Source organism: Trametes versicolor, assembly GCF_000271585.1.
Source record: "Trametes versicolor FP-101664 SS1 unplaced genomic scaffold TRAVEscaffold_10, whole genome shotgun sequence".
NCBI classification, from domain to species: Eukaryota; Fungi; Basidiomycota; class Agaricomycetes; order Polyporales; family Polyporaceae; genus Trametes; species Trametes versicolor.
The window spans coordinates 507013-518534 of record NW_007360330.1 but is presented as its reverse complement, the minus strand read 5'-3'; the positions used below and the strand labels follow the sequence as shown (position 1 = coordinate 518534).

Sequence of the window (11522 nt, the reverse complement as noted above, 5' to 3'; positions counted from 1 at the left end):
CTTTCAAAGGCCGTGGCCTGCTATCGCCGGTCCGACTCATCGAACTTCGTCACACCTCCACACACGTCGTTACGCTGATTCAGAAGTACCAGGCACGAGGCTTCGACATCCGCACTCGGCGTTACTCCTGGGATATGCAACCCGACATACCGTGCCCAGGCGATGCGACTTGTCCCCGTCAACGCCGCTTCTTCGGGGACCGCTACTGCGTAGTGGGCACGTTGTCTCGCGAGTACGAGGATTGCGGCTTCGCTCGAGGGTTGCCATCGGCATCGACGGTATGTTGGTGGGGAGGAGGTGACGCGTGTGGGGAGGAATGCGAGTTTGGGGGAAGGTTGCCGGAAAGAGCTTTCCCTTCGGCGGTGACGGTGGAGGAGAGTTCCATCGCGCAGGAGTTGTGATGTATGTCAATCGAGATCGGTCCCCCCATGTACCTTGCTCGCTTTCGAAGCGATTAGGTGCCAGCTTCACATCGGCCCTGTCAATGTGGTGTGAAGGACGTCAGAAAGGGTAAGTTGAAATATGAGGTCGTCCGCGTCCCGTACTCTGCCTCAACACGAACCTCTACCCCCACCCCCCACGGAACTCCCTTCCCCACAGACGCCGTGCGCACGCCTCTCCGCCCATCTGATCTGCAACACCGCGGCCGTCACAGGCGCTCTCTAGATGGCACATACGTTAGGCAACATTCGAGTGGAATACGCCGTTCCCCTCGCAGTGCGACAGTAAGCCGACGACTTGGTACCCATTTAACCGTAGCGGCTGACCAGGGTGAAGAACTGTGCAGGAGCAACTTCGGCACGCCATTACGCTCTCCACGTTACCGATGCAAACAGGGTGGGTGTTACAACGGTCCGGGCGTCTCGGACCTGGACTTTGATCGCACCTCACCTATGCCTCACCTACGCCTCATGTTACTGATGTGGATGGACTACACGCGGATACGGTACAGCTACGGTATGGACACCATGAGGCAGCGCCTCATTGTTACGGTCCCGTAGGTAGCAGGCTTGCCTCCCCTAGTACGCACCGTTTCGGCCTGGCTTCTATGTATATTAGGACCCCTGGAGAGCTGAGGATGGTCCTCAGCTCGACCTGGTTATCTATCACCTTCACCCCTGAACTCGAGTCTCCTCTCCTGCCTGCTAGGCCCTTGCACCTGAACGTTACCACGACCCTCGAAGGTGTCGTCTTAACAGTGGGTATGGGCTTCGAAGAAGTGGGCCGTATTGTCTGCGAGGAACAAGCCGGTGGTTATCAACGTCTACGGCGCTGTCCGTCGCGCTAAGCTACTGGGGGTCATCTCGCGCAACGCACCTTACGTTGAAGTGAGGCTGTGGTCGGCAGAGGACGCAGAACGGGCGCGGGTGATGTTCGATTCATGTGAACCAGGTCAGTGTTCGGTACACCGATACGTACGGAGTGGCTGATGGTCATCTCAGCCGATCCCTGTGTCACAGCGGCGGTACTCTATCCACAGCAGCAACAAACAGACGTCACGGCAGAGGAGGTAATACCCTTGTACGCGCTCCATACGCTGCTATTGATTCAGTTCTCAGGGGCGTGGCGACTGTCCCGCAGTGTTTGACGGGACGAACGACAGCTACGGCCGAGAGTCACCGGTGTTACACCCCGCCAGCGTAAAGGAGGGAGACCTCGTCCGACTTCGGTGTCACTTGGTGTTAGAGGCGGATGTTGGTCGCGCTCCTTCCTACAAACTCCACCTGGAGTCCGTTATCGTTTTAGCGTTGAGCCCCGACGATCATTCTGTAGTGGAAGAGGGCCATTAAGGCAGTGTCGTTTATCGGATAGTACCTAAAGATACGTTCCGCCACAGCATGAGCGGAAAATGTCACCGGAGTCAAGTCGGATAACGGTCAGCAGGCTCGATCACAACCGAGGCTGAGCGGATGGGCGGCAGGGACGGGGAGTCAGTAAATGCAGTGTTGCGTGACTCTATTCAGCGCGCGACCAATGTTTATAAACGGCGCCGGTTTCTATGAAATTCGTACGCAAAGACATGAACGAGTCGACACCGTTGTTCGAACTGCCACTGCAACTTGGGCTGCCTACTCCGGGGTTGGGAGGGAGACAGGTGAGTATTCTCGATAGCGAGGTCCAGGATAAGCCGCTGACTCAGGCAACAGCGAGTGCTGCTCGTCCTCATAGCTTTAAGGCTATATGAAGGCAGACGGCTGCGGGCGCACGCGCGCTGGACCGAAACCGCACCCATCGTCAACATGCAGCCATTCCCAATAACGGGGGCGTATGTACCCGTGCTGCCCGGGGTGCACGTGTACGTGCCCTCTAACATCATAGTGATGCCGCTGTACATTCGGGTGGACAATCTTCCAGGCTTGACATTGCCCGTAAGCGTCTCTGCTTTAATGTTAGGCAAACCCTGCTGACAGTGATTTAGAGCGCTATACTGATCGTAGTCCAAGCGACGGAATATGCTCCTGGCCTAGGTGACACGATGGAGCTGCTCACAGACATGAGGTTCATCACCGGTGAGGAACAATCGTCCTCGCCGTATTTGACGGTACCCCGTAGCGTTGAAGATATGGCGAGAGCGATGACATCGTAGGGCGAGGGTGCGACAGGAGAGGGGGCGGTTTGAATAACCAGTGTTGACCTATGTATGTGCATACGCGTGTAACATGGTTCGAATCGTGCATACACGAGCTGGAGTCTAAGCGGATATGTAGACGTAGTAACAAGCCGATCTGGAGTTCGTAGAAGTGAGTTCACGATCGCTCATCTGCTGGAGCGGTCCCTGAGGAACGCATACTGCCTGGGTTGACGCCCCATCGTGATACCACACGATTCGATCCTTGTTGATATACCGAATAGTGAAATGATTCTGACCGTGATAAATGATGCCTCCTAGACGCATTGTGGTCTGTGCATGCAGTACAGTAACTGCGATCTCGGCGTCCGCATATACGGCAGCGGAATTGCACTCAATGATTAGAATAGGAGGAACTTCGTGCAGGGTTATTTTGATAGGAGTTTCTATGAGGCAACGCGCGCAGCGGTGAGAGAATACTCCTTGAAGTGCACAGGTTACGTACTCGGAAGCGGATATAGAGGTCCGTCCATTGTAGTAAGCAGACCAGGCTACTTCAGGAATAGCCCAGAAGTAAGATTGGCATATATCAGGGGAGGCGTCGAATTCGCAGGAGCAGCCGGAGCAAACGGAGATGCAGCTGCCGAAACGGGAGTGGCGTTGAAACAAAAATGTCATGACGTCCGCAGCCGCAGCGGTGACCGGTCCAACGCGAGGAAATCGGCCGGGTTGCAGCGCAAACAGAACGTCGCGAACTGTATCTCTGAGTGCTGCCAGCAGATGGGAGTCGGCCTGCACAGTGGGAAACGCAGACCGTAGCACGGACATCAGTTGGTTGTCGGGGGCGACCGATTGAAGCCAAAGCTCGCCGTAGTCGACGTACATGTTCCAAATGATTGTGAGCACGGAGTCGTACGCGCAGCTCCAATTCGAAGCATCCCAAGCCAGGCCTAGACGCGTGGTTTGAGATTGGTTACACGTGTGTGGAACCGCTATGTCGTACGCTGCCGTATCACGGCCTGCGAGAGCGTTCCGCCGTTTTGGAGCTCGAGGGACGCTCCACTGCTCGTCGCGCACGCGCTTCTGTGGGGTTCGAGTCGAGGTGTCGTTGTTTGTGTTGTGCCGTTCGAGCGGAGGGATGTTCGCGGTCTGTAAGTCTGGCAATAGCTGCGATAGCGGATCAGAACCCCAGTGTATAGCGGGGTGAACGTTATGAGGCACGAAGTGAGGCCCTTTCCATTGTTGAAAGGAAGTCAATAGCGTACCACGCGAAGAACCAGCTACGTTGGGAGGGAGCTCACCCGCTTCAAGAAGCGACGTAATGTAATCCAAGAGCTCCAGCTCTCAAAATTCACGCCGTAGAGCTTTTGAGGGTCCCCCTGTGAGCTTTGAGGCGTCGACGGGACCTATAATAAGTGTCCCTTCCAACGAAGAGCCGCGCGAAAGGCAGGTATACACCGCTTGATGATTTTTGCAATATTCAAAGTGCACAACATTGTCAGGACGTGTCCTTCCTTGGCTGGCGTAGTCAGTCATGGCGAAGTTGGGCAGAACCATCACCTGGTCACGTTGGATGGACAGTACGGTGTCGTTGATGGGAAGAATGCATTTTACGGTTTTCTTCGATCGGGTTAGTGGAATGACGTTCAGTGGTAAGCCAGGGAGTTGCACATTTCGAGGTGGAGCGGTGAGGCAGACGTACAGAGTATCCAACACTTCCTGACCACTTGGTAAATGATGCGAATCCCAAGAGTCAACGACAGCCTCCGCACCGTTGGTCGCACAAAGTTCTGTCGCTTCGTTGTATTTCAGCAAGACGGGCATGTTCTCGCAAAGGGAGAGGACGCCTGCCTGATGCTCGGTCATGGAGGGGTTCAGATCCCAAATGACTTGCTGTAAACGAGAATCAACGTTGTCCGTGAGGCGCATAGGATCGACAACGGACTGATATTCACGCTGAGCGCGGCGAATGGAGTTGAGGTTCTTCGCGCGACCCCATTTATCCAACGAGTGGAAGTGGTATAAATTAGCACCCGTATCGGCAGCAAATTGCGACACACCTACAGAGTTGATCGCGTCGCGATGCGCGTTACGAGCAGTTATGACTGACACTTTGCGGAAGCGCTCCGGTAGACGGCCTCCGTTCTCAACGGTGGCAGACCACATTCGAGTGCGAAGTACGGTGATGTCAGCTGGCGTACAACTGTTGTAGCGGCTGTTTTCGAGCACAACACGAAAGCGGATGTCATCTGCAGACATACCCTGTTGCCTCATGTTCTGCCTTAGGATTACGACGCAGGTGAATTCGTGCCACAGCGCTTTCCCAATAGCGCACCTTTGGGAGGTTATTGAAGCCGATGAAGACCACGCGCCAACAGCGTTGCTGTATAGCGAGGGCGAAACACCTGCGGGAGCAAGTTGAGCAAAATCTCCCGCCAAAACCACACTTTTGCCCCCGAAAGTATCCGAAGAGTCTGGACATGCTTTAGCCAACTGAGAGTTTATCTTGAAGACGTCGAGGCAAGATATCATGGAGAGCTCATCCAAGAAAATGACGTCGACTCGCTGTAGACGCCCCCGCAGCTTTTCTATGGATGATAGCGTGGGCAGGCCAGTTTCTGAAGCGACGTGTATTCCCAAGGCGGAATGATACGTGGAGCCTCCTATGAGAGCTGCACTGCTTCCAGTAGGGCCCAGAATGAGAAGCCGATAACGTTCGTCTCGTTCCTCCAGAAAATGAATAACGGCGTGAAGCACTCTCGACTTTCCAACGCCCGCCATGCCTCCCAAATACATGCGCAACGGCTTACGGTAGTGGTGGTGAAGGTGCTCTGCGATGATGCGGAAAGCCCGAGTTTGCTCAGTATTGAGACTGAGAAAAGAAATGGTGTTGTGCAACAACTTTATATGTACGTCTTGCATGCTCGGCGGCACGGGGGAAGATGCATCATACACAGAGGACAAGTCCTGAAGAGTAACGGACGCGACAATGGGAGTAAACTTACCGGTTGCTTGAGAGCTATCGGTGAGCGAAGAACGAGCACCGACACCTTGCGGAGTGGTCAATTGCGAAACGGCGGTCAAGCGTGCCTCAGTGACGATAGATTTCCACTGTACGGCAGAGCGCACCGGGTAAGCCTTGCGAGCGTGTGGTTTACCAAGGTCGGCACGTACGGATGTAGACGGTGGTAAGAGCGCGTACATAGCACGCATGTCCTTCCGGTTTTTCGCGGTTTTAGGTCCTACGGAACCGGCCTCTAAGGAGTCAATAAGTGTCTGCTCGGTATATTCCCAATCCTCATCGGGAAAGGGGACAGAGTCAGAGGTGGCATGAGCACTGCCGTCAGAGCCGAAGCCGACCCCGAGAGAGCGTCGTTGAGCAGCGAAATCGTCTCGTGCATCCAGACACTCATATAGAACGTTCATGTGTTTCATGACGGCGAGCGAACGATCCGTGAAATGGGCCTGCTCGAAGCTCGCGAACCAAGACGATGAGGTTCCCCTCAAATCTGATGCATGCCTCCAACCCGATGGGTAAAATAAGACGAGCATAGTCAACGCATACTCCTCCCTGTCTCCCTTGTCGGGTCGCGGAAGAGCGCGGCCAACGAAATTGAGGACGTACGATGATGACTCTGAGCGAAGGTATACACCGTGGCTTTTGTGGAGAGGGTGAGGCGCTGTAAACCGGTGAGCACGAGGGGATGCAGGACTGCGAGGCGCATTTTCCTCCTCATCCTGATCCGAAGATGAAGAACTCTCACCGTCGGTGGGAGCGCCAGGCTGCTGAGCAACAAACGACTCCTTCTCACGCAGTTTGCGGATGTCTGTCAGGCGTAAGAAGTCATATAAAGACCACAATGCAAAGTAAGGAGGGCGATGGACATAGTCACTCAGTTTGGAGTGCCCCACAACTCCGTCCTCGGTCTGAACGAGCAACAGTCGTTCAGGATCATCAGAATGAACAGGAGCGTCAGCGTTGTGTAACTTCCTGACGTACTGAACGTAGGCGTACCAATAGAACACCTTGAATGTTTCATTTGTGTAATGGTCAGGATTGCCGAGCAGTTGAGCGCACACGGCGGGTCCACCGATCTCGGACGCACCAGTCATTGCGTTTACAATTTTGACGATGATGGCGCGAGCGGTGCGATCCCTATCAGACCCAGGTGCGGAAAGTGCCTCGGTATGTCGGTCGAGGACGGCGCGCACGATTTCGAAGAAGGTATGAGTGGTCATGGTCTGCTTTGTGATGTAGTCAGACACGTATGCCATTATGGCCTTCACTTGCGTACCCGACAGCAAACAGGTAACGTCAGAATTAGTCCTGAGGGCACCGGTCAGGATGGGGTGATAAGTATTGATCCACGGCTCAGCTTTTTTGAAGCGGATAGCACCGGTAAGGCGATCGACGAGGGTAGTTTCGAACAGAGGGCGCGGAAAACGTGCCTTGCAATAACCGTCCTCCCCGTCGGTCCTCCAACATCCCTTCCCGTGAGTAGGATCGTGACGATTGGACACGAAAACGACTTTGTCGGTGTCGAGAGAGAATTCAGAGAACCAAGTATGCAATTGTGCGGGCGAGGGGGCGACAGGTGGAGGCGAAGCCAGAGTAGTGGCAGGGTCACGAATATCGCGCTTTAGACGCCGAGCTACTCTGAGGTCACCGGACGGCAAGCGCTTCATGTACTCCTCCTCCAGTTCCAAAGAAAGCTCAGTGCCAGAAGAGCGCGAGTAATCACTGGTCTGACAATCTTCAAGCCATGCAAGTATAGCGTGCTCGAATTCGGGATCAGCCAGAATGCGATCGCGTATTTCTTGTGGGCTCAGTGTTCCTTTGATCCATAACAGGGTATGCAAATGGAGTGTCAGACGGCCTTGCGCCTCCACCGTTCCATAATACGCTTCGGTTGGTCCGAACAAGCCACGTGTGTCTCGCCCGTACCTCAGAATGCAGCGGACAAAAAGCTGCACCGTTTTGTGAAAGAAGCGGGCGGCTCCTACGGGGTTGGTAGCTATAGCTCGAAGACGATCGTCACTGTTCGGCAACAGAGGAGCGCTGGACAGCAAGTCAATATTCTCTCCGCAGTAGTACAAGCAGAGAGGATTTTTATAGTCCGCTGGGGCGAAGGTTATGAAAAACGATGGCACTCCCTTCGCAAAAATGAGGGAGCGAATCTCGTTGCGCTGGTACTTGCGGGAGGTGTTTGAACCTTTGACGTGACCGGCTACGTGATCCACAAAGGTAATTAATTCAAAGCATGCCTTTTCGCCTTCGGTTTCTGGCTGAACATATTTTCCGTTCGCACTACGGTCTATCAAAGCATCCAGAGCGTCGCGATCCAGGGCTTGCAAGCGGTCTGCTACTGTAGCGAAGTTTTTGCTATGAGTGAGGAGGTAACCTCCTCGAGAGCTCGCTCGGATCTGCTCGTGATTGAAGACGATAAAAGGGAAACATCTATCTGTCTGAAATCGCCGGTCGTGATACAGGAGAGACGCCCTGATGTGCTCTACACGGTCCAGTCTAGTGACGATGAGCTCATTTTCGAATCCTCCCCGGCCGAAAGGATACAACCAGGGGAACATTCCTGGAAAGAGCGCGCTGTTATGATAAATTGATTCAGGAATGGTGTTATGGCCGTATGCTAAAGCAGCATGACCTTCGTCTAAATGACGGATTGCAAGTGCGATTTTAGCATCATACGACATGCGAGCGAGTTCAGGCCCATCAAGGCCATGAACGATGAACGGGGCCGCACCGGAGGACGTACTGCGATCGGAGGAAGCCTCGTAAACGGCGAGAGACTCAGCAGAGGGAGTAGCAGGGCCAGGCCTGTAGACAATGCCAACAGGGGGCATATCCTCTGGATAAGACTGTAAGTTCGTGGTCGAGATAGTGAGGTCGAAATACATTGGGTGGTTGAGCTTCAGCCACGACAGGGCATTAAACACTTTGTTGCGGCGTACAAGGAAGGGGGTGCGACGAACGTCCTCCTCGGAAGGTTTGGCGGATCCAACAAACAGGATAGCCAAACACGCATCAATGTCAGCGCGAGGTGGCGGGAGTTCTGAGTACACGCGGTCGACAGGTTGGCCGAATACAATAACATTAGCTGCTAAATAGTGTTGTCTAGAAGACGTTACTTGAGCTACACAAAAGCTGTGACGATGTTTAGCAATAAGCAGCTGCTCAACGTATGACAAATCGAGCAAAGCCGCAGGGACAGTGCCGACCCAGCGACCGTTTGCCAACGCTTTCGCAGGGAGACGATGAACGCGCAGTGCGTTGTAGCAGGTACGGCAAATGGACAGCGACTCGATGCCGTCTACGGAACGACAAGCAGGAGCATACAAGATAGGACCGTCGTATTCGCAAACAGGAACGTCCGCGGAGAGACGCTCTTCACAGGCGACCCCGGGCCGAATGAGCGTAGAAAGATCGAGGGTACGGCGCGGTACGACGGACAGCTGGGGCAGGGGGAACAGAGAGGCGCAGACAGCGCAAGGGTCCTCGGTCACTACAGACGAATGAATTTCGTCACACCAATCTGCGATGATGGCAGCCTTCGCGAGGAGCGGAAGAGGAGGAGGAGGAAATGAGACAGGGGCAGGTACCTCCGGAGGGGGCGGAGCAGCGCCGACGGGGACAGGGCATGCCGGGGTGAACAGGGAGAACACTCGGTCACATAGACCAGAGCAAACATGTACTGCCAACGAAGCAGTGACGGACGCGTGGTTACAGCAACCGCGAGGGAGGGGGACGGAGTGTAATTTTGCGAAGGAGCGCAAATCCCGGACAGAGAAGTAAGCGACAGCGAACGGGATGGAGACCACACTACCGAATGAACAGTCTTCGTCCCAAGTGGACGAACCAACGTCGGGGTTGACAGCGACGAAGTGGGAAAACGCGCCGGGTAGAGGTGGAACTCCACGCACGGCAGACGAGCGAAATGCGGAGGAAGGAATGAGAGCACGCTTGCAGCGGCAATAAGCTGAAGGAAAGGATGAGAAATATACGGATGATATAAGAAAGGCACTGACCAGGAGGAGTATGCATATGTGCCAACGCGCAGGCGAACACGGTGGACGGTGGAGACGGGACGATGGCACCGCAAAGCAAAAGCAGGTGGTACGGGAAAGAGCGGGAACGGAGCTCGCGTGGCAGCGGGGAAAACCGGGTTACACAGACATCACGTGCAACTGCCCACCACAGAAGGTGCTGATAACCGATTCCTGGTGGAATCGGAATCTTGGTGGCAGGTGGGGCATGCTGAGGGTTACGTTGCTCACCGTGGATATCTGGCGCCCAAGACAAAATCAGCAAAAGCGTATCTACTACTATCCTTGCTTCGGGGCCTCCAAACCGTGGATGACGGCAGGTTCCCAGGAACAGCTGGAATCAGTCGAGACCGAGCGCGAGCACCGCGTCGCGCTACGTCACAATCACCTGATGCTAGTCACACTCTTTCGACGCGATTCCGAAGTCGCAACGTGTTGCCGTCGACTCGCTTCGTTCCCTCCGGTGTCTCTGCAAGTACCTCACAACATCATACTATCTGCGTCTGCAGTCATCTCACTTGGACGCATATCGACAAGGATATTGGAATACACCTCAAGGCCTCAAGTACTTAGCTCAGCTCCAGTTCTCGAAGGTGACCGAGTGGATCATCCTGCACGCAACCTTGTGCCCGGCGACGACGATGCGCGACGCGCGTCCTTCTCATTCTGCAGACGCAGACGCTCGTTACATGCAGGCAGCTGATTGTGACGTACCGCGACACTTCACTGCGGCGCCGGGCGCGTCGGAGAAACGCTGGAGCTCTCCTCATGTCGCCCACAACTTCTCTGCGGACGCGATCTTCCGCGGGGGCTTCGATGTCCGACGTTTTCAGCTCTATAATTTTACCAGCGATTGGCGCGACGATCTTCTCTGTATCGAAGACAGCCAAGAAAGAAGAACACGCCGTCTCGGCGTACCTCAGCTTGACATATTCTTCAAGTGTTCCGCGCGTTCGCCGCTAACTTACGGCGTTATGTCAAGCTGCTCCAGCGCCCCTCTCCAGAGGAACCTCATCTCTCCCCCTTGTCCGCAACCACCTGCGTCTGTTTAGCATCCCGCTCCCCGCAGCTCTGCCCTCCCTACATCGATGTTCAAACGTCCCCAACTCGAAGGCTGGGAGCGCGCAGACAAGCTCAACGTCAGGCTTACCGGTTATGGCTGGTGCGCCTTACACTCCTAATCGTACTGGCTACAGCCTACACTGACTGACGTTCTGCAATATCAGGGCAAAGACGCGTATGGCAGCGCACTTCTACTTCCCCGAGGACTTCAACCTCGACCACATCGACACCATGCTGAGAGCGTTCACCCGCGACATCAAGTACACCAAGGACTGGGGCTGCGAGTCCTGCGGTAAGCCTCCCACACCTTATCATCGCTTTCCAAGCCGCACCCCGCTCCGAGCTGACGCATATCTGCCCGCCGCCGCAGGCGACCCCGCGCAGGAGGTTGTGTTCGAGTACATAGCCGACTCCCCCAGCGGCCTCAAACTAGTCGTCGCATCAGTGCGCATATAGTCCCTTTACTCACCGCGCATACATCGAGCGCTAACACTTCCGCAGGCCCACTTCATGTGCAGCAAGGACCAGCAGCGCGCCGTGCACAAGGGCGTGTCCCGCGTCCACGACACGATGGACTACCTCGGCCTCGAGGGCGCGGGTGCGCCCTACCCGTCGATGGCGAAACGCCCCGCTGGGGTCGTCTACGCGCTCGCGAGGGGCTGCGCAGGGTGCGAGACGGTGCCGGGGGATGGCGATGTGGGTCTGAAGCGGTGCGGTAGGTGCCGCATGACGCGTTACTGCGGGACGGTGTGCCAGAAGAGGGACTGGGCGCGGCATAAGGGCGTGTGCGGCAAGGTGCACGAGGTGGTGTTCGAGAACTGGACTTAGGTGG

The 11522-nt window shown here is 55.3% G+C and overlaps 6 protein-coding genes across 6 annotated transcripts; 2 read left to right on the top strand and 4 right to left on the bottom strand.

Moving 5' to 3' along the window:
• Window positions 1-1999: 1999 nt before the first annotated feature.
• Window positions 2000-2587, top strand: TRAVEDRAFT_50889 (uncharacterized protein; the record flags this gene model as incomplete). The annotated part of the gene is made up of 3 exons (XM_008043739.1): window positions 2000-2095; window positions 2148-2369; window positions 2420-2587. 3 exons carry the CDS (start codon window positions 2000-2002, stop codon window positions 2585-2587), a joined length of 486 nt encoding a protein of 161 aa, XP_008041930.1.
• A 105-nt stretch (window positions 2588-2692) lies between these two features.
• On the bottom strand, window positions 2693-3508 carry TRAVEDRAFT_131722 (uncharacterized protein; the record flags this gene model as incomplete). The annotated part of the gene is made up of 1 exon (XM_008043975.1): window positions 2693-3508. A coding segment is annotated over one exon (816 nt), but the record flags the coding sequence as incomplete, so codon positions are not given.
• Window positions 3509-3913: 405 nt separating this feature from the next.
• On the bottom strand, window positions 3914-5101 carry TRAVEDRAFT_130473 (uncharacterized protein; the record flags this gene model as incomplete). The annotated part of the gene is made up of 1 exon (XM_008043974.1): window positions 3914-5101. One exon carries the CDS (start codon window positions 5099-5101, stop codon window positions 3914-3916), a length of 1188 nt encoding a protein of 395 aa, XP_008042165.1.
• An 846-nt stretch (window positions 5102-5947) lies between these two features.
• Window positions 5948-6808, bottom strand: TRAVEDRAFT_130797 (uncharacterized protein; the record flags this gene model as incomplete). Its single annotated transcript, XM_008043973.1, has 2 exons — window positions 5948-6326; window positions 6372-6808. Coding segments are annotated over 2 exons (816 nt in total), but the record flags the coding sequence as incomplete, so codon positions are not given.
• Window positions 6809-7952: 1144 nt separating this feature from the next.
• TRAVEDRAFT_39269 (uncharacterized protein) lies at window positions 7953-9224 on the bottom strand (the record flags this gene model as incomplete). The annotated part of the gene is made up of 3 exons (XM_008043652.1): window positions 7953-7993; window positions 8026-8685; window positions 9185-9224. The coding sequence occupies 3 exons, from the start codon at window positions 9222-9224 to the stop codon at window positions 7953-7955; spliced, it is 741 nt and encodes a 246-aa protein (XP_008041843.1).
• A 1492-nt stretch (window positions 9225-10716) lies between these two features.
• Window positions 10717-11518, top strand: TRAVEDRAFT_50887 (uncharacterized protein; the record flags this gene model as incomplete). The annotated part of the gene is made up of 5 exons (XM_008043738.1): window positions 10717-10790; window positions 10855-10982; window positions 11061-11134; window positions 11192-11358; window positions 11410-11518. The coding sequence occupies 5 exons, from the start codon at window positions 10717-10719 to the stop codon at window positions 11516-11518; spliced, it is 552 nt and encodes a 183-aa protein (XP_008041929.1).
• Window positions 11519-11522: the final 4 nt, after the last annotated feature.